At 35.3% G+C, this 22,607-nt stretch overlaps 3 protein-coding genes across 5 annotated transcripts in view; 2 read left to right on the top strand and 1 right to left on the bottom strand.

Annotated features, from left to right (window-relative positions):
- Positions 1–1,605: 1,605 nt before the first annotated feature.
- On the top strand, positions 1,606–3,393 carry LOC126732817 (probable WRKY transcription factor 7). 2 transcript variants are annotated; one of them, XM_050435850.1, is made up of 3 exons: positions 1,606–2,517; positions 2,627–2,755; positions 2,970–3,393. In XM_050435850.1, exons 1-3 carry the CDS (start codon positions 1,763–1,765, stop codon positions 3,127–3,129), a joined length of 1,044 nt encoding a protein of 347 aa, XP_050291807.1. In that variant the 5' UTR covers positions 1,606–1,762; the 3' UTR covers positions 3,130–3,393. The 2 variants fall into 2 exon arrangements, with proteins under 2 accessions (XP_050291807.1, XP_050291808.1); XM_050435851.1 differs by having other exon boundaries at positions 1,616–2,517; positions 2,630–2,755.
- Positions 3,394–10,677: 7,284 nt separating this feature from the next.
- LOC126732812 (uncharacterized) overlaps positions 10,678–22,607 on the top strand; it is a 46,593-nt gene continuing 34,663 nt past the window's right edge. Inside the window, exons 1-3 of one of the 2 annotated variants that reach the window (XM_050435845.1) lie at positions 10,678–11,246; positions 11,335–11,441; positions 13,108–13,731. In XM_050435845.1, the coding sequence (XP_050291802.1) occupies positions 10,815–11,246; positions 11,335–11,441; positions 13,108–13,731 (1,163 nt within the window). In that variant the 5' untranslated portion in view covers positions 10,678–10,814. Of the gene's footprint in view, positions 11,247–11,334; positions 11,442–13,107; positions 14,273–22,607 lie in introns of those variants that run through there. The other variant, XM_050435844.1, reaches the window with a different exon arrangement.
- LOC126732815 (2-oxoglutarate-dependent dioxygenase 33-like) lies at positions 14,461–15,454 on the bottom strand. The gene is made up of 3 exons (XM_050435847.1): positions 15,228–15,454; positions 15,055–15,144; positions 14,461–14,973 (listed from the first exon to the last, which is right to left on the bottom strand). Exons 1-3 carry the CDS (start codon positions 15,234–15,236, stop codon positions 14,848–14,850), a joined length of 225 nt encoding a protein of 74 aa, XP_050291804.1. The 5' UTR covers positions 15,237–15,454; the 3' UTR covers positions 14,461–14,847.

The following is a 22,607-nucleotide window of genomic DNA, read 5'->3' as shown; positions in this document are numbered from 1 at the left end:
AGTATTTTTTGCAGATGATGAAATTTTAGTAAAAAAAACTATATGTAAAGTTAATTTCAAGTTAGAAATTTGGTAAGACACTTTAAAATCTAAAATATTTTGGTGAAGTAGGACTAAAACATAGAGAATTAATTCTTAAATCAAATTGGATGACATTTGCTGTTCAACTCAATACTATATTGGCAGAATTCTTAAATTGAAGAATCTTTTAAAAAGCTTGAATTAGATAATTATTAGGTTGTAATATAATATAAACACAGAATTATATCCACTTAACCATCAATTACAAATTTGCATTTTTAGAACTGTTTCAATTATTATTATTTTTTTAAATTTTAAACTTGAAAATTTTGCATTTACTTTGTGTTCTGTGGGTAAGCAAATTTTTTTGTTTGAACAAGGTGTCAATTTTTACGTGTCTGTGGGCGTTAATTCCTTTCTTTGTTTCAAATGATCTATTTGTATTTTTTTAAGTGTTATATATTTCTATGAACTTATATTGGCAATTAGATGACATGGATTAATATATACAAGTGCACTCCTTAAATAGTAGTATAGATATATATATATATAAATAAATAAAGTAATTTCAAAATGGTACCCAACATATACTGATATTAAAATAATCTGTTCCAAACTTTTCTCTGGAACTTAAATCAAAACTTCATTGTAACAGATGTAGGTTTTTTTTTTTTTTTTTTTTTTTTGGATAATCTCAGATGTAGTTGGAAACAAAATGGAGCTGATGCTCGGGGGTTCAAGCCCCCACAATCACCTAGCAAAAAAAAAAAAAAAAAAAAAAAAGGAAACAAAATGGAGCTGAAAGACACTTTAACATCAAATGTATATAAAATTGATAAGTATATGGCCTTAATGGGAAAAAAAGAATAAAATTAAATCATCACAAAAATGTTTGTTTTCTTTTTTTTTGATAGTTACAACTTACAATTATTGAGGACATGGATAATAATTGATATTCATTCTTACAAACTATTCTAACCAAATTCCATGAAGTCTTTTTGTTAAGTCTTTAGATAAGACAGCTTAGTTTAGTTTAGTATTTTTTTTTTTAAGATTTTACTATGTTAACTATCCTATTGAGGGAAATGAGTTTGTTCAGTTTAGTTGAGAAGAAATTTGAATTCTCCTCTAAAAAAAGAGTAAAACTTTAACCACTAATTATTAGTTACAACTTACAACACATACACAAAGTCCATCCTCCAATCCATTATTTTTTTTTTCAAAAAAGAAAGCTGTATCAGTATGTAACTACAGTTGCATCCCCATAAGCAAGGTCAACTCTACCGTGCTGGCAACAACCAAAAACTCTCCATTCCTTTTTCAACACAGTTTCCAAATCGAATGGTTAATAGTATTGGTTTGACCTGATGTCCTCCAATCTCCCAACGATTATCAAAGACCAGTTTGTTTTATAATGCACTCAATAGCATAGGTCTCATCATTCATGAACAGGTATTCATTTTTAAAATTTTTATTATAAATGGGTTTTATATATAAAAATAGTTAGTATTTTTGTACACGGTTCTCAATAAAAATGTCATGTGTGGTTAGATCTTATTCGCACCTACGTTTGACGGCAAGTGCTAGCGTGACAAGCCAGTCACAGTGTGGGCCTAAATATATTGCCAATCACTTTGACCATAGACTTTCCTTTTTATCAATCAATCAAACTGAAACTCTCTCCTCGTTTTCCTTTTTACCTTTGTTTGTGTTTTTTTTTGGTTCTGTATGGTTTTGAAAAATGGCCGTGGAGTTCATGATGGACTATAGGAACAACAATTTCTCAGCCAAAATGGAAGAGAACGCTGTGCAAGAAGCAGCTTCTGGGCTTGAAAGCGTTGAAAAGCTTATCAGATTGCTATCTCAGACTCAGCAGCAACAACAACAACAACAACAACAACAGCAATACCAAATCCAAAGCCAAAGCCAAAGCCAAAGCCAAAACCAATCGTCCTCTGAAATGGAGAGGGACTGTAAAGCTGTAGCAGACGTTGCCGTTTCGAAGTTCAAGAAGGTAATTTCTCTTCTGGGTCGGACCAGAACAGGCCATGCTCGTTTCAGAAGAGGCCCTTTGGGTCCTCCACCACCACCACCACCACCTCTGGTGTCAAATCAAAGTCAAGAAAGGTCAGCTCCTGAGCCTAGAGTTTACCATGCCACCCCGATCCAGCAGATCCCACCTCTTCCTCAATACCACGGCGAGTCGTTTATGCCCAAAAATGGTGTGCTGGAGAGGAAGGACTCGTCAACGACGACCATTAATTTCTCGTACTCTTCGGCTGCGACTTCGTTCATGTCGTCTTTGACTGGTGACACGGACAGCAAGCAACAACCTTCCTCTTCATCTGCGTTTCAGATTACGAATCTGTCCCAGGTTTCTTCGGTCGGAAAGCCACCTTTGTCCACCGCTTCGTTGAAGAGGAAGTGCAGCTCCGAAAACTTAGGTTCCGGCAAGTGCGGAGGTTCCTCCGGCCGATGCCATTGTTCTAAGAAAAGGTCGGTCACCTGGTCTATCTCCTCTGTGTCTCTGTCTCTGACTCTTTGGTCTTTTATTTCTGGTCTGATTTTGACTTTTTTCTTTTCTTTACATTTTCTTTTGGTTTAGCAGAAAATTGAGATTGAAAAGGGTAGTGAGGGTCCCTGCGATTAGCTTGAAGATGGCTGATATTCCACCTGACGATTATTCTTGGAGGAAGTACGGACAGAAACCCATTAAGGGCTCGCCTCATCCAAGGTATGTAATTGTAGATCCTTTCAATTTTTTAGATTTGCCCTTTCAGATTTGTAACCATTGAATTATTAAACATCAGTATGCTTTTTTCATATCTGTGAAATTTCAAGTTAAGGTCATATATATAGTTGTAAACTTTGTAGTGCTTTGGTGTCAAAATTGGAAAAGTCAGATTCAGCATCTAAAGTTTGTTCTAATTCTGTGTGATGTATAACAGGGGATACTACAAGTGCAGCAGCGTGAGAGGATGTCCAGCACGTAAACATGTTGAGAGAGCTCTGGATGATCCAGCTATGCTAGTTGTGACCTATGAAGGCGAGCACAACCACTCTCTATCTGTTGCTGAGGCTTCCAATCTTATCCTTGAATCATCTTAGATCATCAAGCACCATCAAAAACAAAACATCAAAAAGTTAAATCACAGTGCTACGGAGCTTTTATGTGTCACTAGCTAGAGGCTGTAGCAAGCATCATTAGCTGGCCCTGTCGGACTCAACTCTATCTCGAAGGAGATTAGTGGGTTAGTTCAAAATTGCCTGTAACAATTGGATTCCTTTCTCTCTCTTTGACTCTATGCAACCATTATAATTATATATATAAAAAAAATGGGGAAAAGGAGAAAGATGGTGGATTTGGTAATAGATTTCAGTATCCAAAGAAGAAAAAAAAAAAAAAAAAAGTGAGTTCCTACTTCCTATCCTATCTGTTCTATAATTCTCATTGATATTTGTATTTGATTGCTTTATCTTTGGTTTTTGTCTTGGATGCCTACCTCTTACTTTATTTTCCCATCACCCAAAGCTTTTTTTCTTTGATTGAAATAGTTAACAAAGAAAAGAAAATAATTAAAGAGAGGAAAAGGACTGGGTCAAACAAATGAAAAGAAGTGGACCAACATGTCGTGTATGGGACGGTTGACCAAAAGGAAAAGTGGTGGCAGTTGCCTGCTGGGACGGCCAAATTTATAGTGATTATTAGTGATGAAGGTTGGTGATGGGTGAGGAAAATGAAAGGAAAGAGAGAGAGAGAGAGAGAAAAAGAAAGAGTTTTTTAATGCATCTTTGTTGGCTTGTTTGGCTTCTGGGAAAAGGGTTGGCCGAATTTGGAGGAGACTGAGGCGAAATGGTTGGTCCAGAAGGGGTTCAAGCCCACCCCTAATGAAAACTCGTATGGCAAAGTCAAAATGGGTGGGTGCGGAATTGATAAGGTTCCGGCATTGTTGGGACCCACACCAACGTTCACATTTTTGTTCCTTTGCTTTGCCTCCCTTTGCCTTTGCCTTTGCCTTAACGTCAACCTTGTTAAGATGCATTTGTGGTCCCACTTCAAAAGACTCGCCATCATTTTAAAAATTCGCCATTCACACATGTGGCTGCGTCAATTTCACTCGGACGCTACTCTTGAAACTATGTAGTGAGAGAAAGAGAGAGATAGTGGTTGAATCTGATATCTATTCATTGCTTTCCTCATTAGAATGTGTTACCAACACCAACACACTTACACACCCATTTGGGTTTTTTTAGTCGGTTATTCATAACCGACAAGAATTTGCGGCCACGCAATTATGTCAAGCATGCACAATCCAAGCTTTGAAAAACTTCACTCCCTCTTTTTATTATTATTCACCTTTTTAAAATTTTCAACGGAATTTATCTGTTTTGGTGGAGTTTATTTTCAACTTATCTGACTAATTTGTGATTTTTAAAATTTTTTAATTTAAAATATAAAGACGTGTTTTTGTTGGTTTTGTTAAAAACAAGATTAATTAGTAAAAAATAACTCTACCGAACACACAATTTTACCTTTTTAAATATGCAAAGTCCAATAGAGGCTTCTATTTTTTATATTGCAAACCATGTTTCTCTTTCAAACCTGCCCGCAATAGTCAAATCGTGAAAAATGTACTTGGGTGCGAAAGTTTGACAAAGCTTGTAAAACTATTCAGGTTGAGACTTGAAATAATACAAAAGCATAAAAGATCCTATGGTGGACAAAAATGAACAGAGGGTTTTAATCTTTTATCAGAGCAATATTCTTCTTTCAACACGAAGTCCATGCATAAATGTCTTGTCCTCATAATATGTGTGAAATAGATTGGCTTCTACTTCAAATAATGTAGAAAACACATTTTTTTATTATTTAGAAGAAAGTGATAGAAGCTTCTGAAAACGATTCAATGGTGGTAATGTCGTTCATATGGTGTGAGTTTGAATTCGCTTTGTTCACACAGTATTTGCTGTAAGTACTACAGAAAAATGAGGATGTGACCGTTAAAATGAGTTCACAAAAACAAAACAAAAAATAAAAGGACTTCCATTACTCTTACCAAACTCACTCTAGCGACATGTTTTATCCACGCTTCTCCCTCCTCTCACTCTGGGTGTACTTAAGGATGCTTGTTGTTGGGGGTCTATTTATTGCTGCAATACGTGTTAGAACAGGCAGGATATTCTCCGTTTTATTAGAAATGGATAGAGTCAATTTCATGAATCTAACTGTGTATAAATTACCACGTCATTTAACATATATTTTAAATAATGTGACACTTGATACACATTGGCATCTGTAATTGATGCAAAAATCTTCGGTCAGTTATTTGTTCGAACACAATGCGTTAGAAGGTCTTCTAAGATTTGTAAGAGGGAAACCTTATTGGAGGGTATGGGCATGGTACCAGCCTATCAATTAACGATGCTTAAGTCATGAAACCTTTTAGAATTGGAATAAATAGAGTAGATAGTTGAACGTGTCAGAATGCTACACATACCTTTGCGAATGCAGTTATGTTGCCCTAATATAGGTGGCAAGAGTGACTATTGCATTCATAAATGTCCATTCCAAATTTGGAAAATGGTTATTGCTTTAGTAGTAACAGACGCTAGGTCAACATGATTTATGACCGCCAGGAAATAGTCATGAGTTAACTTGACATATTCAATGCACTTTCGGTAATTACACTTTCCTCCCCCCTTCCCTCCCCAAAAAAGTGACTTTAGGGTTGTCCATATATGTGGATGAGTGCCTAATTGATTGTCCATTAGTAGTGTTTTTTTTTTTATACAATCTAATAGTATATAATCTAAACCATGAAACATTATCCATTTCATATGGAGATGAATATTTTCCTATTGAATTTTGATAAGTTAGTGGCTAGACCTAGGTTCTTTTGAGTAGTCGAAATCGGTACTCACATTGAAGGGTCATTGGCTAGTTACTACCATTGAATTTCCTTCAACAATAAAATAATAACGAGTGAGGGAAGTCAAAAAATAATGAGCAAAAGAGTATTCTTTGATGAAAATAATTAGGCTTTGAAGCATATACAAAGAAAGAGAAGGAACTATGTAAGCTTTGTTGGGAAATTAGTGGGGGAATCATGAAAAGTGAAAAAAGAATAATTGAAGTAGGCTTAGAACACGAAAAGATAATTTTCTTTAAAATAATATTTTTTTCCCCAGCTCAATTGATTTTGCTAATGAGTTTAGGCAAATTGTCTTCATGATACAATTAAAATAAGATTCTAGAAGTATAAATCTTGGAGAGTTCCTATGAATTTCCATATGTGGTGTGCCAAAATATGTATATATATTATAAAAAAAAATCTATAAATAATTAATATGAACGTTAATTTATACTCACTAAAGAGTTTGATGAAAAGACAAAGTTGAGAGGTGACTTGTGTAGGGACAAACATTCTAAAATGTAGCCAGGGCTGTTTACTAACCGTTAGAGACCTTTTTTTTTTTTGGGTAGAATTTTGCACAAAATTGAATTAATTTGTAAGAATCTCGCAGTTGTGATGAAATTAATGCAAACTCAAGTATAGATTATTTGCAAGTAATAATATTTCAGTGAGTTGAAGGTCGATCCACAGAGAATGATTGTACTAGTGTAAAAATCTCTATTATTTAACAGAAAATAAAAAAATATATACTATATATTTTTTTTCCACCCAAAGATGGAGCAAGATAATATTAAAACTACAATTCAAAATAGCAAAATAAATTTTAGAGAAATTAATGGAAAAAAAATACTAGATAAACCTAATATTTTATCATATGAACTTGGATTATTTTTAACTCAATTAGGGTAGAGAGTCAACTCGCCTAATTGGAAGATATAACAATAAAGTACTCAAACAATGTATAAAGTATATTGATTATGAGTGATTGAGCAAGTAATTCAATTGGCATGCTACATGAGAGATTAAGCACTGAATATATTCTTAAATCATAACAAATCAAGGAGTTCAAGCATTCGATTTATATAAAAATAATATTAAATATTAAAAATTTGTCACCATGCAATGATTCCAAATAGTAAAATCAATCTCCAAATTCAATCATCGATCCATAGAAGACATAGATAATTCGAAGAACACATGATAAATCCATAAAAATAATGTTTTTTTTTTTTTTTTTGGATACAACAATGCTAAATGTATAAAAGAAATAAACAACAAGATAAAAAATGTTCTAGGGTTTTCCCTACTCTATAAGCTTAGCCTCATCCAAACGAAAAAGAGAGAAAATCCCTCAAATTTAGGATGTGAATCCCTTTATTGTTGGAGTTTTTTCACAGTAAACTTCCAGCCCACGTTTGACCTCTAAAAAGACTTTTTTTCCGAATTTATGGTAAACTAAAAAGTTGTAGATATTCAAATTTTCTTTCTATGGCTACAAGAATCAGGTGAATTGGATATATGTGCAAAACGTTATGGCAAAACTACCAAGACAGCGCAGGATGATTCTATATCAGGATTTTTCCAATTTTGGATTGAAAGAATTTATTTCTTCACTTTTTTATTCTCACTCGTTTTTTACTTATTTAATGATTCAAAAACCATGCCGCAATTGATCTTGACCCTTAGATTCTTTTGGCTGCATGTCTGCATGATTAACTAATTAGTTTTAATCTTCTACAAGAGAAAATACACTTAATGAGTATATTTAAGAGAAATCTTTCAAACTCACATATTTATGTGTAATTAAACATTTAATTGATGTGATATTGTTTACCAAAACTAAGATAATAGTATAATTGTAAGCAATTATTACTCACTCAAGTGAAGATGCATATAGCTCAAGCGAACTCTTAAGTTACCAAATTAAAAGAGAGAAAATACACATGGAAGCATCATTTACACCAGGAATTCATATATTGCTAGCACTATTATGATCTTTTAATACTCCCTAAAGTTGAGGTACCATAGAATGAGCTCGAGAAAGTATTATTTGAGTTCAATCTCTCTCTCCCTCTCTCAATAATAATTTTTTCTATAAAGGTACAAGTCGTCAATAATTTTCCTCTAATGGAACAAGTTTTAGAAATATCGCACAAAATAATTTACTTATGTAGTTAAATAAACAAGAACAAGCAGCAGATTCTATAAACAAGAATAAAACTATTATTTTTAAATGATAAAAAACATTTAAATTTCGATAAATAGAGCCCACTTGAGGTGGCGGCACACGTTTGTGTAATCCAACTACATTCCTCATATGTAACTTCATTCTTTTCAGTGTTTTTTTCCTGCACAAATATTCTTTAAAACTAGATTGAAAGTGTGGACAACACAAGGTGTCCAAAATATTTTAGGATACTCACCTTCAATAAGAGCTCCAGCAGACTTCATCACATTAGCATTACTAGTGATGACTTGGACAACTTTTTTATGTCCAATCTTTTTTATAACATCCTTCAACACCCAAGCAATATAATGTTTGTCTTTGAACTCACCTGACCCATTAATTGCCTTTATAAACATTGGACCCCCATCTGATACAGCCATAATATTAATAAGATGCCTCTTTTGTGGATCTGACCATCTATCAGAAACTATGCTTACACCATTTTCAAGCCAAAAGTCCTTAATTGGTTTCAAGCAAGGTTATCGATTCTGTACCGTATCGGCCGGTATGGCCGGAATATATCGTACCGGCTAGCAATTCGGTACGCTCGACCCCCTTGTTTCATACCGGAAAAAATAACGGCCATACCGGCCGCACCGGCCAATTTCGGGTAATACCAGCTGGTACAGAAAAAAGTTTTTTTTTTTTTTTTTTTTTTTTTTTTTTAAGTTTTGTAATTTTTGAATTTTTGTTATGACAGAATGGTAATTTATTTGCATTAACTTATTAGTATTATTTGTTTTCTTAGTATGCAATGGTAACTTTTAAGCTTTCTATTTTATTTTTTTATTTTTTTTCCCTTTTAATTGATACTAAAGTCTAAAACCGTGAATAATTAGTTCTGAATTGAGGAAATGTTTTATGGTAAACTTTTATATTTATTATAATATATATATACACAGACACATACATACATACATATATATATATTTATAAATATAAAAAATAGCGGTAAACCCGAAACGGTACACCGGTATTGACCGGTATCCGAAATATATCATACCGGTGGCCAAACCGATACGGCCTTCGGTACGGTATTGACATCCTTGGTTTCAAGAGTCTTTCAACATCACCTTCCTCCTCTTACCATCAACCGGATTTGTACTATCACTCCCTTTCTGTCTCTGAAATGGGGAAATAGGTATAGGCCCACGGCCTGGGAGAGGTGGGGGTAAGGGAATTCGACTTCTCTATTCTCTTTCTAATTTATCATTCTCAACTTGATCATGCATTCGCTATTTCCAGCCTATGGCTCGGTGTCACATTAGGGCATGCTTTAATACCTTTATTAAGAATTTTTAATAAATGAGCCTTAACCCTAGAATAGGATCCGAAATAAATTACACCACAATAGTTCCACTTAAAGTATGTGTTTCCACCTTTTTTAACGGTAGCACCAGGTGGTTTTTCTACTTTAGTCACATACTGCCAAAGAGGACATTCAGCATTTGGCACTTCTTGAGATGAAGTTTCTGTGCTAGTAACTTCATTCATTGCAAATTCAATAGATTCAATTTAACCTACAAATAATAACTATTAAGTATTAACTAAATAAATTAATAATAAATCAAACCCAAGTTCACGGATTCACAAAACATATTCACAATGAGTAATAAGTAATAACTATTAACTAAATAAAACTAAGATTGAAAACTAAGATTCACAAATCAGTATCACAGATTCACAAATCACAAATCATTGAAATCAAAGATCAAACTAAGATTGAAAGGTACCTTAGTTAAGAATGTGTGAGAGAGAGCTGAAGAAAGAATGAGCTGAAGTGAGTCAAGTGACTGACTTGGCACTGGCTGAGTGTCTCACAGCGAGCAGAGACAGAGGCAGAGAACATAGAGAGAGTGAGAGATAAGTGACGGAGTGAGAGAGAGGCAGAGAGCTGAAGTTTGGTGTGTTTGTGTGAAGTGAGCCTTCAGTAGGGTTTAATATTTGGCTCAAACGGTGTGTTTTGCACCTTTTTTTTTTTTTTTTTGAATTTTGGCTTAAATCGGCTGTTTCGGTAGTTTTGGCAGATATGGCTCGATTTAGCGGGAATTGGAGCCACGTCAGCGCGAGTCGGCTAAAAAAAAAAAACCATATGGCATGACACGGCTCAATGTAGCCGGACGTGCGGGCAACGACGTCCCCTCTAGTGCCGCATCCGTTCTTCACAGCTTAGAACCCAATCTAATTTCCAACCCATGAGTATATAAGTTCACAAGATGTCCAATTTCTTTCCTATGCAGCACTCAAGAATTTCGCCACTTTAAATCAAGTTCAAGTGAGCACACGAAATTCTTCTCCCCACGGAGGAGAATACATCCCCAACTTGGGCCACCATAGAGGGCATGTGAGTTTCTCTTTAATTTTGGTTAAAAAAAAGACCAGTCAAACTCTTTCAAAAAAACTATTTTTTTTTACAATTAATGATTCAAGTTGCTCGAGAATTATTTGAGAATGGCCCAACAAGAGGCCCAAATTGGTGTTAAAGCAAGCCGGTTCATTTCTACCCGCCCAATAACCAAAAAGCCCTAACTCTGACACAGCATTACATACCAGACCTCGAAAGCTCTCTCATCAGACTTAGCCCTCCTCTACCATCCCAAACCTACGGCGGCGATGGGTTGCTTCACCGTCCTCATCCCCATCGTCTGCCCATGAAATTCAAAATTCCTCCCATACCCCTCAACTCCTCCCGAAATTCCTGCTTCCCCACTTTCAAATCTCTCATGGCCTCTTCTATCACTCAAACCCAAACCCTAACCATCCAACCCGACCCGGAAGACGACCTCCTCTGCTCCGACCAACAACAACAGTTACTTATTTCTTCGTCTGACACGTCGCCGTTTAGCTTGGGCTCACTGACACGGTGCTTGACCGGAGAGTCCCACATCGACCGGGCATGGGCTCACTGGTTGAAACTGGGTCGACCCAAATTGATAGTTGCCCCGATGGTCGACAATTCGGAGCTTCCCTTTCGAATGCTTTGCCGAAAGTACGGTGCCGAGGCAGCTTATACGCCCATGTTGCACTCTCGCATTTTTACCGAGACTGAAAAGTACCGTGACCAGGAATTTACCACTTGCAAGGTATTTACTAATTTTTTTTATCCATTTACCTCTGTAAATTTTTACTGGTTTTTTATTTTTTTATTTTTAACTTCGCTATTAATTGCAGGAGGATCGGCCATTGTTTGTCCAATTTTGTGCGAATGACCCGGACATCTTATTAGAGGCTGCAAGGAGAGTGGAACCTTTTTGTGACTATGTTGACATCAATTTGGGGTAATAATTTATTTCTTTTTTGTCCTTCACTATTAGTGCTGTTGTATAAGGTTGTTGTGAATTATACATCTTTTGCTGCATTGAGATTTATCTTTGTTATTGTTGGTTAGTAGCTTATGAACTAGTGCTGTTGATCTTTATTTGAGTATGGTTCAAGAAAACTATGGTCTATTTTAATGGGATGGTGACAAATAAAGTATTTTAGTTATGTTCCATTTTGTCATGGTTATGAAAAACCGGATAGAATTTTATTTTTGAAGTCATTTTGAATGGTAAATGGGATGAACAAGAAGATGTAAGAGGAGGAATTTCTATGCTCCACTTACCTGAGCTTGAGTTCACCTTCTGTAATCACAAGTCAGCACTCGCATGTTCAGCCATTTTTACACTTCCATGTAGGGATTTATTTTTTGTTAAAGACCATGTAGGGTTATTTCATTAGACTAGTAAATAATAACTAAGAAGACTTTGAAACCTCTTAACACTTGGAAAGACTTGAAGTTGAAGGTGAGTGAAGGCCGTGAAAGAACTCTAGAACAGGACTTGGAAAGTTGGAATGACAAAACACCTAGGAACATAACTTAGAAGACTTTAAAACTGTGTTTTTACAAACGCTCATTTTAAACTCAAAACACAGTTTTCCAACTGCTTATGCAAACACACCCATAGTCACCATGCTAGTTCAAGCTGTCCTCTTAATGTTTGTCAACGAATGCTTTTAGAACCACCCACCATCTTTTCCAACGTGACCATTCTGGTCTCCTACAGTAAAATCTTTTTTCCCATTTGGTAACCCTTGAATCTTTTCATTTATATCCTTCCAAAATCTTTGCTTCATTGATTCTTTCAACCCTATCTGAGGAGTGTACTCCCTAACAATATTAATTGTGTTTTCTTCTAAAACAAGTTTTATTAACATAATTATATCTCTTTATCTCCACAACTTCCTTTTTTAAGACTTTCATCTATGATTATCCCTATGCCGTTTCTATCATGTATACGATAATATATATCCTGTTTGCTCCAAATCTCTAGATTTCTCACCTACCTACTAGGCACACAATTTTCATTATCCTCCTAGTCATTGTATCTACTATTTCCATTAATTTCCTTGTTAAGGACCGTATATTCCAAGTACCAATACGAATCCTATTCTCCTTGACTAACATCTTTATCTACACCCGTCCATAAACTGATAAAAAGTGCAAGAACTCACACCCATTTTTCACTACATCCGAGGGCCGATGTAACATGTCTCTTAATAGAATGGCCTAGCTGACACTTGCCCACTTTTTATTGTGTCTAGGACCAATGCAGCCTGTCACTAGAAGGGAACACTCCAACGTGTATATTTAGTGGATTCGTTCATAATGAAGTCACTAAATTTTACAATTGTTGTTAACCTACTGCAATTCTCCTTCTTTTCTTTATTTATTTTTGGGGGGTTCAGATATCTTGGGGGCAGAATATCAAATTGCTTCAAAGTTATAAAGGTCATTTTATTAACCTTGTAACAATAAACTAAGCAGTTTTCAGTTTTCACCTGTCCTAGCAAAAAGCAACATAAATTCTACCCAAATTTCTGAAGGACATCTAAGTTAATGGGGCAATTGTAGTTCACAGAGCTTTAACACAAGATATAAATCGATCTATGATTTTCGTGCAGGTGTCCTCAGCGTATTGCCAAGAGGGGAAATTATGGAGCTTTCCTTATGGATAATCTTCCACTTGTAAAATCTCTAGTACAAAAATTGGCTCTCAACCTTCAAGTTCCTGTGTCATGCAAAATCCGTTTATTCCCAGATTTGCAAGTTACAATCAACTATGCTAAGATGCTAGAGGAAGCAGGTTGCTCTCTTTTAGCTGTCCATGGCCGAACAAGAGATGAGAAAGATGGGAAAAAAATTCGGGCTGACTGGAATGCTATCAGAGCTGTGAAAGATGCACTCAGAATCCCAGTCCTTGCAAATGGGAACATTCGCCACATCAATGATGTTCAGAATTGTTTGGAAGAGACTGGTGCTGAAGGGGTGCTTTCTGCTGAGTCTCTTCTTGAGAATCCAGCTCTTTTTGCTGGCTATCGAACTGGTGAATGGGTATTGGGCAGCGAAGGAAGCGATAAAGTAGGAAAACTGGACCAGACAGATCTACTGGTGGAATATTTGAAGCTTTGTGAAAGATACCCTGTGCCATGGAGAATGATTCGTGCTCATGTGCATAGGATGTTAGGAGACTGGTTCAGGTTGCATCCGCATGTGAGAGAGGATTTCAATGCCCAATCCAAACTGACCTTTGAATTTCTTTATAACATGGTTGACCGGCTTAGGGAGCTTGGCACAAAAATGCCACTTTATACAAAGGATTCTCATGAAGATAGAGTTCTGGCGAATGGCTTAGCAACCGGAAATGTATGATGCGAGTTACTAGGATGAAGGTCCCCAAATTTTGGACTCATTGCAAAATGGTAACCATCAATCTGGTTCATTGCTAATTTAATGATTTTTGTCATTATTTTTTCACATAAAAAGTTTACAATTGTTGGTGTCTTGATTATTGCTGCAATGCTGATGCTGAAGAATTCCGAAAGTATACTAGCATAGAAAATGCTTCCTAATTCTAGGTCTTCTTCTTTTTAGGGTAGAGTTATTGTATCGTGACTGAGGTCATCCATGTTGTATCAAATTCCCTTCATTGGGAAAATAAATTTTTTTGCAGATTTAATGATTTTGAAGCATTCATCTTTTCCAAGTGCAAAAAAGACTTGTACTTAATTTAGGTTCAGTATTTTTATGATGAACTTTTTAATTGTAATTGTCAAGTTTCTTGGTTCATTTGTAATTTTATTTTTCCAACATTTAGAAATGGTTTGATTGTAATTGCAATTTGTAACTACGATATTCGAAGAACTTTTTAATGCCATTAGGTTCCCATTGAATGCTGGAGACATTTTTTTTAATAAAAGGGAAGTCGGGTCTAGGAAAATAAAGAACAAGAGAATGTTGTTATTCTTTCCTTGTACTAGCGCAAGCAATTGATACTTTTTAAAAAAAATATATTATTATTCTCATATTATTATTATTAGTTTGCTTACAATAAGTGGAGCAGAAGGCATTCAAACCCAAATTCTGCCACTAGGCTATATAATGAATTGGCAATTGATACTCCATTTTAATTTCTAAGAAAGCCTAAAAGGAGGATTGTAATGACCAGCAGTTTATAGTTATACTGCACGACTACAAGAAAACTGAAACAATTTTCTTAAATACCAACAGGACGTTGAGACAAAAGTTCCAGATGACAAATACTCTTCACAAAATACAACTCGCAGTTTATTTTTCTCCCACTCTCTCCAGATGAACGCAATCACAGCAATAACACCAGAACATTCATCTCATCATCTCAGCTCCTAACTGAAATTGGTTAGGACCTTGCTGACCAAATGCTCCCCATATACAGCTCTTTCGAACTTCTTAGCTCTACCTGACCTCTGTATACAAGTTTCCAAAGGCTCCACTGCTGTATCGAAGTTTATCTGTTCATGCGACAAAAGAATGTGGGGAGGACAATTCAAGAAGGACTACATCAAGAAAGTGGCAAATGAAGAAACACTGACCTCATAGAAATATGCTACACAAACCCGATATCTTGGAGACTTGTTGATAACGCAGTGCAAGGTTGAGTCATACAAGCCATTGGAGTAAATCTGCACTCTTACAGTTTTTGTTAGAAATTTCAACTCCAAAGGACATATAGAGATTGGGGACAATTAATTTACGAGCAATATACCTTTAGCATGTCACCAATGTTGCATACAAATGTTCCAGAAATTGGAGGAGCTGATATCCATTCACCAGACAGGTTTCTTACCTAAAACAACATAACCAATTAATGTGTCGAAACTAAAGCAGCGGTAGGATTTAATACAAGATGGTTCACAAGTAAAGGTTATATGATAAACATTGTATTAGCAGCTATAGGCTTCATAATATCAAAGAGAGGCAGGGGATTCAAATAACAAAAGAAAGCAAATCTAAATCTATAAAGCCGCATACTTGACATACAACCAACTACAGCACACACTCGTTTGATCATATCTCCAAAATCAAAATGAGCCTCCTAATAAAAATGACTAAATGATTGTACCTGTAGTGCAGTTATATCATCATCCTGATTAACCAACGTCAACAAACCTAAGCAAAATTTTTAAAGGAATGAGATTGATAAACAAGATTTTCAGGTCCTTGATCATCTGTAGGATTAGAAACTTACCATAGTCAGTGTGAGCTCCACTGGATTTATTCGAATGGAATATAGGAACAAAAGAAAACAAGAAAGAAAATAACGTCATTTTCATAAAATCCAATAATAAAGGGTAATGTGCAAGCACCAACAGCAGAAGTATTTTCATTACCATCCAATGTCATTTGTTGGGCCTGGACCATCTGCTGTTGGTACACCTCGGTAACCTATAATACGCATCGCCCAAAATGCATCTCCAGCTCTTCTGCCTTCAAATTCTTCTGGCGACCCAGTCAATGCTAAAGAAATTCCCCGCATAATTTTTCTTGAAAGGTCTGAAGGTCCCAGAAATTTAAATTTGTATGGAGAAAGTGTACAAAACCATAAGATGAAAAAGGAAAGAGTGTCTTGGAAAGCATGCCTGTGCAGAGTCTGATATATACATCCATTAGTTCTTTGAAGTTTTGAGGATTGCATGGCCTGCATAAAGGACCATAAGATGATATAAAAGTCAAACAAGAAATTCAGAAGTATTATGAACACCATCAATCATTGAGTTAATAAACTATTGTTTCAAAAAGAGAATTAGCATCAAGATGCTAGACCTATAATAAAACTTCAGAATCAGCAACCAGATGATTGATTAGGATTCATTTTAATGCCCAAGAAATAAGCAAGTCAAATAACATTGCACAACACAATTCAGATGAACTGAGTAACCCCAAATGAAGAAAAAAGTGTAAGCAATTGAGAGTTTGGAAAACAATGGAACAGAAACAGTTATCATAGGTAGTTGTAGTTTAAACTCTATGCATTGATTAGCTATATTAAATATCAAGAAAGGGACAAAAGTAAAACACTGTTCAATGGCTGATTAATAGCAAATAGCCCGAGCTAATTCTTGTTTAAGCCATGATGGTTATTAGGTTTTAACCCATCAATCTCAATGATATGGAAATAATCCTTTACTAGGTAAATGATGTACAACAATAAAATCCTGATATGCTGATGTAAAATAAGTTCTGCTGAGTAAAAATTGGGAATATAAAATAAGTCTCCCTCATCTCATCCATAGCTCTTCTCATTTGGTCCATTTCCCTTTCCAAATGAGGCACCCTCCATGAAGTGGTACCCCTTGACTGGCTTTCAGGTTCAACATTCCTTCCATCTTCTTGACTCTGGGCCTGTCCTTCAGTGTTCCCTTCATGACGCTACCTTCTTAAATTAAGTTCTTTGACCAACTCCTGGTTCTGGCGGGTTAACTTCGCCATAGCGGCGGCCATGGATTGCACATATTGGACAGAAGATGGTTGCACGGCAGACGCCGATTGACGGTCGCGATGAGGGTTACTGGAGGCATCCCTACTCTCTTGAGGGCCTGGACTAGTAGCCCTTGATCTTGTCCGAACCATTTCAGCCCTTTGTCAGAGAAAAAAATCACAGAATTCAACGATGAAGTTCAAATGCAAAAAATTCCTTCCCCACAGACAGCGTCAACTGATAAATCCTGTGATATCAGTGGGCTGAAAATCTCGGGCGTTGATGATTTTATGACTGAGTCCTGAGAAAACAAACACAGAATTAGAGGAGACCGGTGGAAGCCGGCCAAGAATCCTCTGATGGTAAAGTTAGTCTTTTTGTAATTCCAAGTATATTGGAAGTATCAGAATGCCCTACCCTCTTGTTGGTGAGCGCTTATATAGCATGCGGGGAACGGTTACTTGTTTGGTAACCATTCTTATTGTTGAGGAGTTCGAAAGATTCGGAGGTAACTTCCATAACTGCCATGGAAGTTACATTATTTGGATCTGCATTTCACAATGGTTGTTAGACTTGACTTGTAATGGTTTGACTCGTCTCTCACACCTGGTGGAAATTTGAGTCGTCTAAGGCTCAACATGCTCAGGGCGCAACAACCTCGTCCGTCCTTTAAGGACGGACGGATGAGGTTGTTATGGACGAGCATGCTCCTTCTTCCTTTCTTTTCTTTGGACGACTTATATGGACGAGATACGACTTGTGGATTTTCATTACACCATCATAAAATATAGAGATTTTAATTTCAAACTATGAATTTAATTTCTACATTAAGTAAAACTATTCACATCATTTAGCTTTGCAAAAATTTGCCAAGCACTAATTCTACTTTCTCTGAACTCAATTAACAATAATCAAAAAAACCAAAAACAAGTTATTCTAACTAACTTTCCAAAGCCTCATGCCTATTTATATTTAATATTTAATTTCACCAAAACTGGATTTTTTTTAATCATTTATTTGAAGTTTGGTTTTTGAATAGGTTTTGCTTGTTTGATTAGCACAACAATTACTCTGAAACCAAAACCAATGTCCTCTTTGAAATTCCACATCGAATTTGAACGATTTAATCTCCATAGAAACTAAAACCCTAGAAATTGAATGTTTGGAAAACCAATTCTGTCTTAAATTCGATTTTCAGCTGTTTGGCTACTTCACACACCAATAGATTTGGAATCAAATTCCAAAATTCTATACATCTCAAATCCACACCAAAAAAATAAATAAATAAACTGAGAGTGAGAGTTCAGAGTTGTGCAAACCAATTCTCATGCTTAGAAAAAAGAAAACAAAAATATTAAATTAAAAAAGAAAAATTTTACATGCAAATAACTGCTACAACTGAAATTGAATTGAACAATATAATATATAGTATAGAGTTTGAAAGGAAATTCCGATTACCGATTGAAGAAGATTGGAGATTTCTGGCGATGAAGAGAGAGGAGAATAGGAGAATCGAACTACATTAAGTAAAACTGTTCACATCATTTAGCTTCGCAAAAATTTGCCAAGCACTAATTCTACTTTTTCTGAACTCGATTAACAATAATCAAAAAAACCAAAAACAAGTTATTCTAACTAACTTTCCAAAGCCTCATGCCTATTTATATTTAATATTTAATTTCACAAAAACTGGATTTTTTTTTAATTATTTATTTGAAGTTTGATTTTTGAATAGGTTTTGCTTGTTTGATTAGCACAACAGTTACTCTGAAACCAAAACCAATGTCCTCTTTGAAATTCCGCATCGAATTTGAAGGATTTAATCTCCATAGAAACTAAAACCCCAAAAATTGAAAGTTTGGAAAACCAATTCTGTCTTGAATTCGATTTTCAGCTGTTTGGCTACTTCACACACCAATAGATTTGGAATCGAATCCCAAAATTCTATACATCTCAAATCCACACCAAAAAAATAAATAAATAAATTGAGAGTGAGAGTTCAAAGTTGTGCAAACCAATTCTCATGCTTAGAAAAAAGAAAACAAAAATATGAAATTAAAAAAGAAAAATTTTACACGCAAATAACTGCTACAACTGAAATTGAATTGACCAATATAATATATAGTATATAGTTTGAAAGGAAATTCCGATTACCAATTGAAGAAGATTGGAGATTTCTGGCAATGAAGAGAGTGAGGAGAATCGAACTACGGAACCAGATGAGAATTGATTTCTATTAGCGTTTTGGTAATATATTTAGACTCAATAAACTACCTCATTTTCGTTTATAAATATAGATATCTTTTGGCCAAAATGGCCCAATACCACGATTTTGGAAAATATGTAGCAAAAAAACACTGTTTTGGAACTTAATAACAATCTACCACTTTTCTAGAACTCGAGTTTCTAAAACTCGAGTTCCAGAATGGTACTCAAGCACAGTAAACTCGAGTTCCCCCTAGTTTTGCCACCGTGGCACTGCTGAGTTGGAAATTGGGCGATTAAAAAAAATAATGTGGTACTCGAGCTTGGTAAACATAAATATAAACATAAATATAAAAATAAGTAACTTTTTTTATGTTTTTATTTATTTAAATAGAAGCATTGTAAAATATAGAGATTTTAATTTCAAAATATGAATTTAATTTCTACATTAAGTAAAACTGATCACATCATTCAGCTTTGCAAAAATTTGCCAAGCACTAATTCTACTTTCTCTGAACTCGATTAACAATAATCAAAAAAACCAAAAACAAGTTATTCTAACTAAATTTCCAAAGCCTCATGCCTATTTATATTTAATATTTAGTTTCACAAAAACTAGATATTTTTTTTTAATTATTTATTTGAAGTTTGGTTTTTGAATAGGTTTTGCTTGTTTGATTAGCACAACAGTTACTCTGAAACCAAAATCAATGTCCTCTTTGAAATTCCGCATCGAATTTGAAGGATTTAATCTCCATAGAAACTAAAACCCTAGAAATTGAAAGTTCAGAAAACCGATTCCGTCTTGAATTCGATTTTCAGCTGTTTGGCTACTTCACACACCAATAGATTTGGAATCGAATTCCAAAATTCTATACATCTCAAATCCACACCAAAAAAATAAATAAATAAACTGAGAGTGAGAGTTCAAAGTTGTGCAAACCAATTCTCATGCTTAGAAAAAAGAAAACAAAAATATTAAATTAAAAAAGAAAAATTTTACACGCAAATAACTGCTACAATTGAAATTGAATTGAACAATATAATATATAGTATAGAGTTTGAAAGGAAATTCCAATTTCCGATTGAAGAAGATTGGAGATTTTTGGCAATGAAGAGAGAGAGGAGAATCGAACTACAGAACCAGATGAGAATTGATTTCTATTAGCGTTTTTGTAATATATATAGAATCTATAAACTACGTCGTTTTCGTTTATAAATATAGATATCTTTTGGCCAAAATGGCCCAATACCACGATTTTGGAAAATATGCAGCAAAAAAACACTATTTCGGAACTTAATAGCAATCTACCACTTTTCTAGAACTTGAGTTTCTGAATCTCGAGTTCCAGAATGGTACTCGAGCACAGTAAACTCAAGTTCCCCCTAGTTTTGCCACCGTGGCCATGCTGAGCTGGAAATTGGGCGATTAAAAAAAATAATGCAATACTCGAGCTTGGTAAACTTGAGTACTATGCAACACAATACTCGAGTATACCAGGCTTGAGTAACATTTATAAATAAAATGCTGTTTTTTTTTTCTTTTTTTAATTTCTACGGTACTCGAGCTCACCAAGCTCGAGTACCTTGTAAGGAACTCGAGTTCCTTATAACTTTTTTTTTTTTGGGGGGGGGGGGATTATCGACAAATAAACATAAACATAAAAATAAGTAGCTTTTTTATGTTTTTATTTATTTAAATAGAAGCATTGTAAAATATAGAGATTTTAATTTCAAAATATGAATTTAATTTCTACATTAAGTAAAACTGTTTACATCATTCAGCTTTGCAAAAATTTGTCAAGCACTAATTCTACTTTCTCCGAACTCGATTAACAATAATCAAAAAACCAAAAACAAGTTATTCTAACTAACTTTCCAAAGCCTCATGCCTATTTATATTTAATATTTAATTTCACAAAAACTGGATTTTTTTTAATTATTTATTTAAAGTTTGGTTTTTGAATAGGTTTTGCTTGTTTGATTAGCACAACAGTTACTTTGAAACCAAAACCAATGTCCTCTTTGAAATTCCGCATCAAATTTGAAGGATTTAATATCCATAGAAACTAAAACCCTAGAAATTGAAAGTTCGGAAAACCGATTCCGTCTTGAATTCGATTTTCGGCTTTTTGGCTACTTCACACACCAATAGATTTGGAATCGAATTCCAAAATTCTATACATCTCAAATCCACACCAAAAAAAAAAAAAAAACTGAGAGTGAGAGTTCAGAGTTGTGCAAACCAATTCTCATGCTTAGAAAAAAGAAAACAAAAATATTAAATTAAAAAAGAAAAATTTTACACGCAAATAACTGCTACAACTAAAATTGAATTGAACAATATAATATATAGTATAGAGTTAGAAAGGAAATTTCGATTACCGATTGAAGAAGATTGGAGATTCATGGCGATGAAGAGAGAGAGGAGAATCGAACTACGGAACCAGATGAGAATTGATTTCTATTAGCATTTTTGAAATATATATAGACTCAATACCCCGATTTTGGAAAATATGCAGCAAAAAAACACTATTTCGGAACTTAACAGCAATCTACCACTTTTCTAGAACTAATAGCAAAAAAACACTGTTTCGGAACTTAGTAGAAACTGTGGTTGTGGGCTCAAATGTAGCCTCTTCCTCTGCACAACCTGTGGTTGGATGGCAGAGCACTTTTATGCTTGGTGATTAGCCACTAGCGGTGATTGCTAGTATTAGGAACTAGGCTACTGAGGAAGGTGGTTGGATTGCTAGGAGCTTGGGGCAAGCCTTTTAGTTGCCGAATGACGTGCGATACTTTGTGGACGGCAGTGATGAGGCGGTTGCTCTCAAACTCCAATGGCACGCTATTGCGGTAATGTTCAATCCTTTTCAGTTAGTCATTTCTATAGTTTCCTGTTACTTCTTACATAATGATCCTTTGTTATTTTAATAGGTGGCCCAACTGGCCTACATGGTGGAGGACCGGGTGAAGTATGCTGCCAAGGATGCTGAGAAAGAAAAAGCTCTGAAAGTGGTAGCAGAGGTGACTGCGAGGGAGAAGGGCATTGCCACAGAGGCTGCTAAAGGAAAGGCTAGAGAACTCAAGAGAGCCCGAGCATTGGCCGAGGAAAAGGCCACAAAGCTAGAGACCAAGTTAGGGGAGATGAAGCTCAAATTAGCCGAAGCCGAGAGCCTAATCTTGACCAGAGACAAAGAAGTTGCTGACCTGAAAGCAGCCCTGGAGGTGAGCGAAGACAAGTTCTATGACATGGGGTTTGTTGATGCTGAGAACTCTTGCAAACCAGTCGTATTTCAATGTCGGCAATATAGGTTCGGCAAAGGATGGATGGCAACCGTATCTACTATGGGGGTGCCAGAGGATTCGTCGTTTAGAAACCCCAAGCATATCCCGTACCCTGATCCTTCAGTTCAAAACCTTGCTCGTGCCGAAAAGGAAGGCAATCAAAGTATGAGGGCT

The sequence above is a fragment of the Quercus robur genome, chromosome 6 (assembly GCF_932294415.1).
Source record: "Quercus robur chromosome 6, dhQueRobu3.1, whole genome shotgun sequence".
NCBI classification, from domain to species: Eukaryota; Viridiplantae; Streptophyta; class Magnoliopsida; order Fagales; family Fagaceae; genus Quercus; species Quercus robur.
This window is presented reverse-complemented; position numbering and strand designations above follow the sequence as displayed.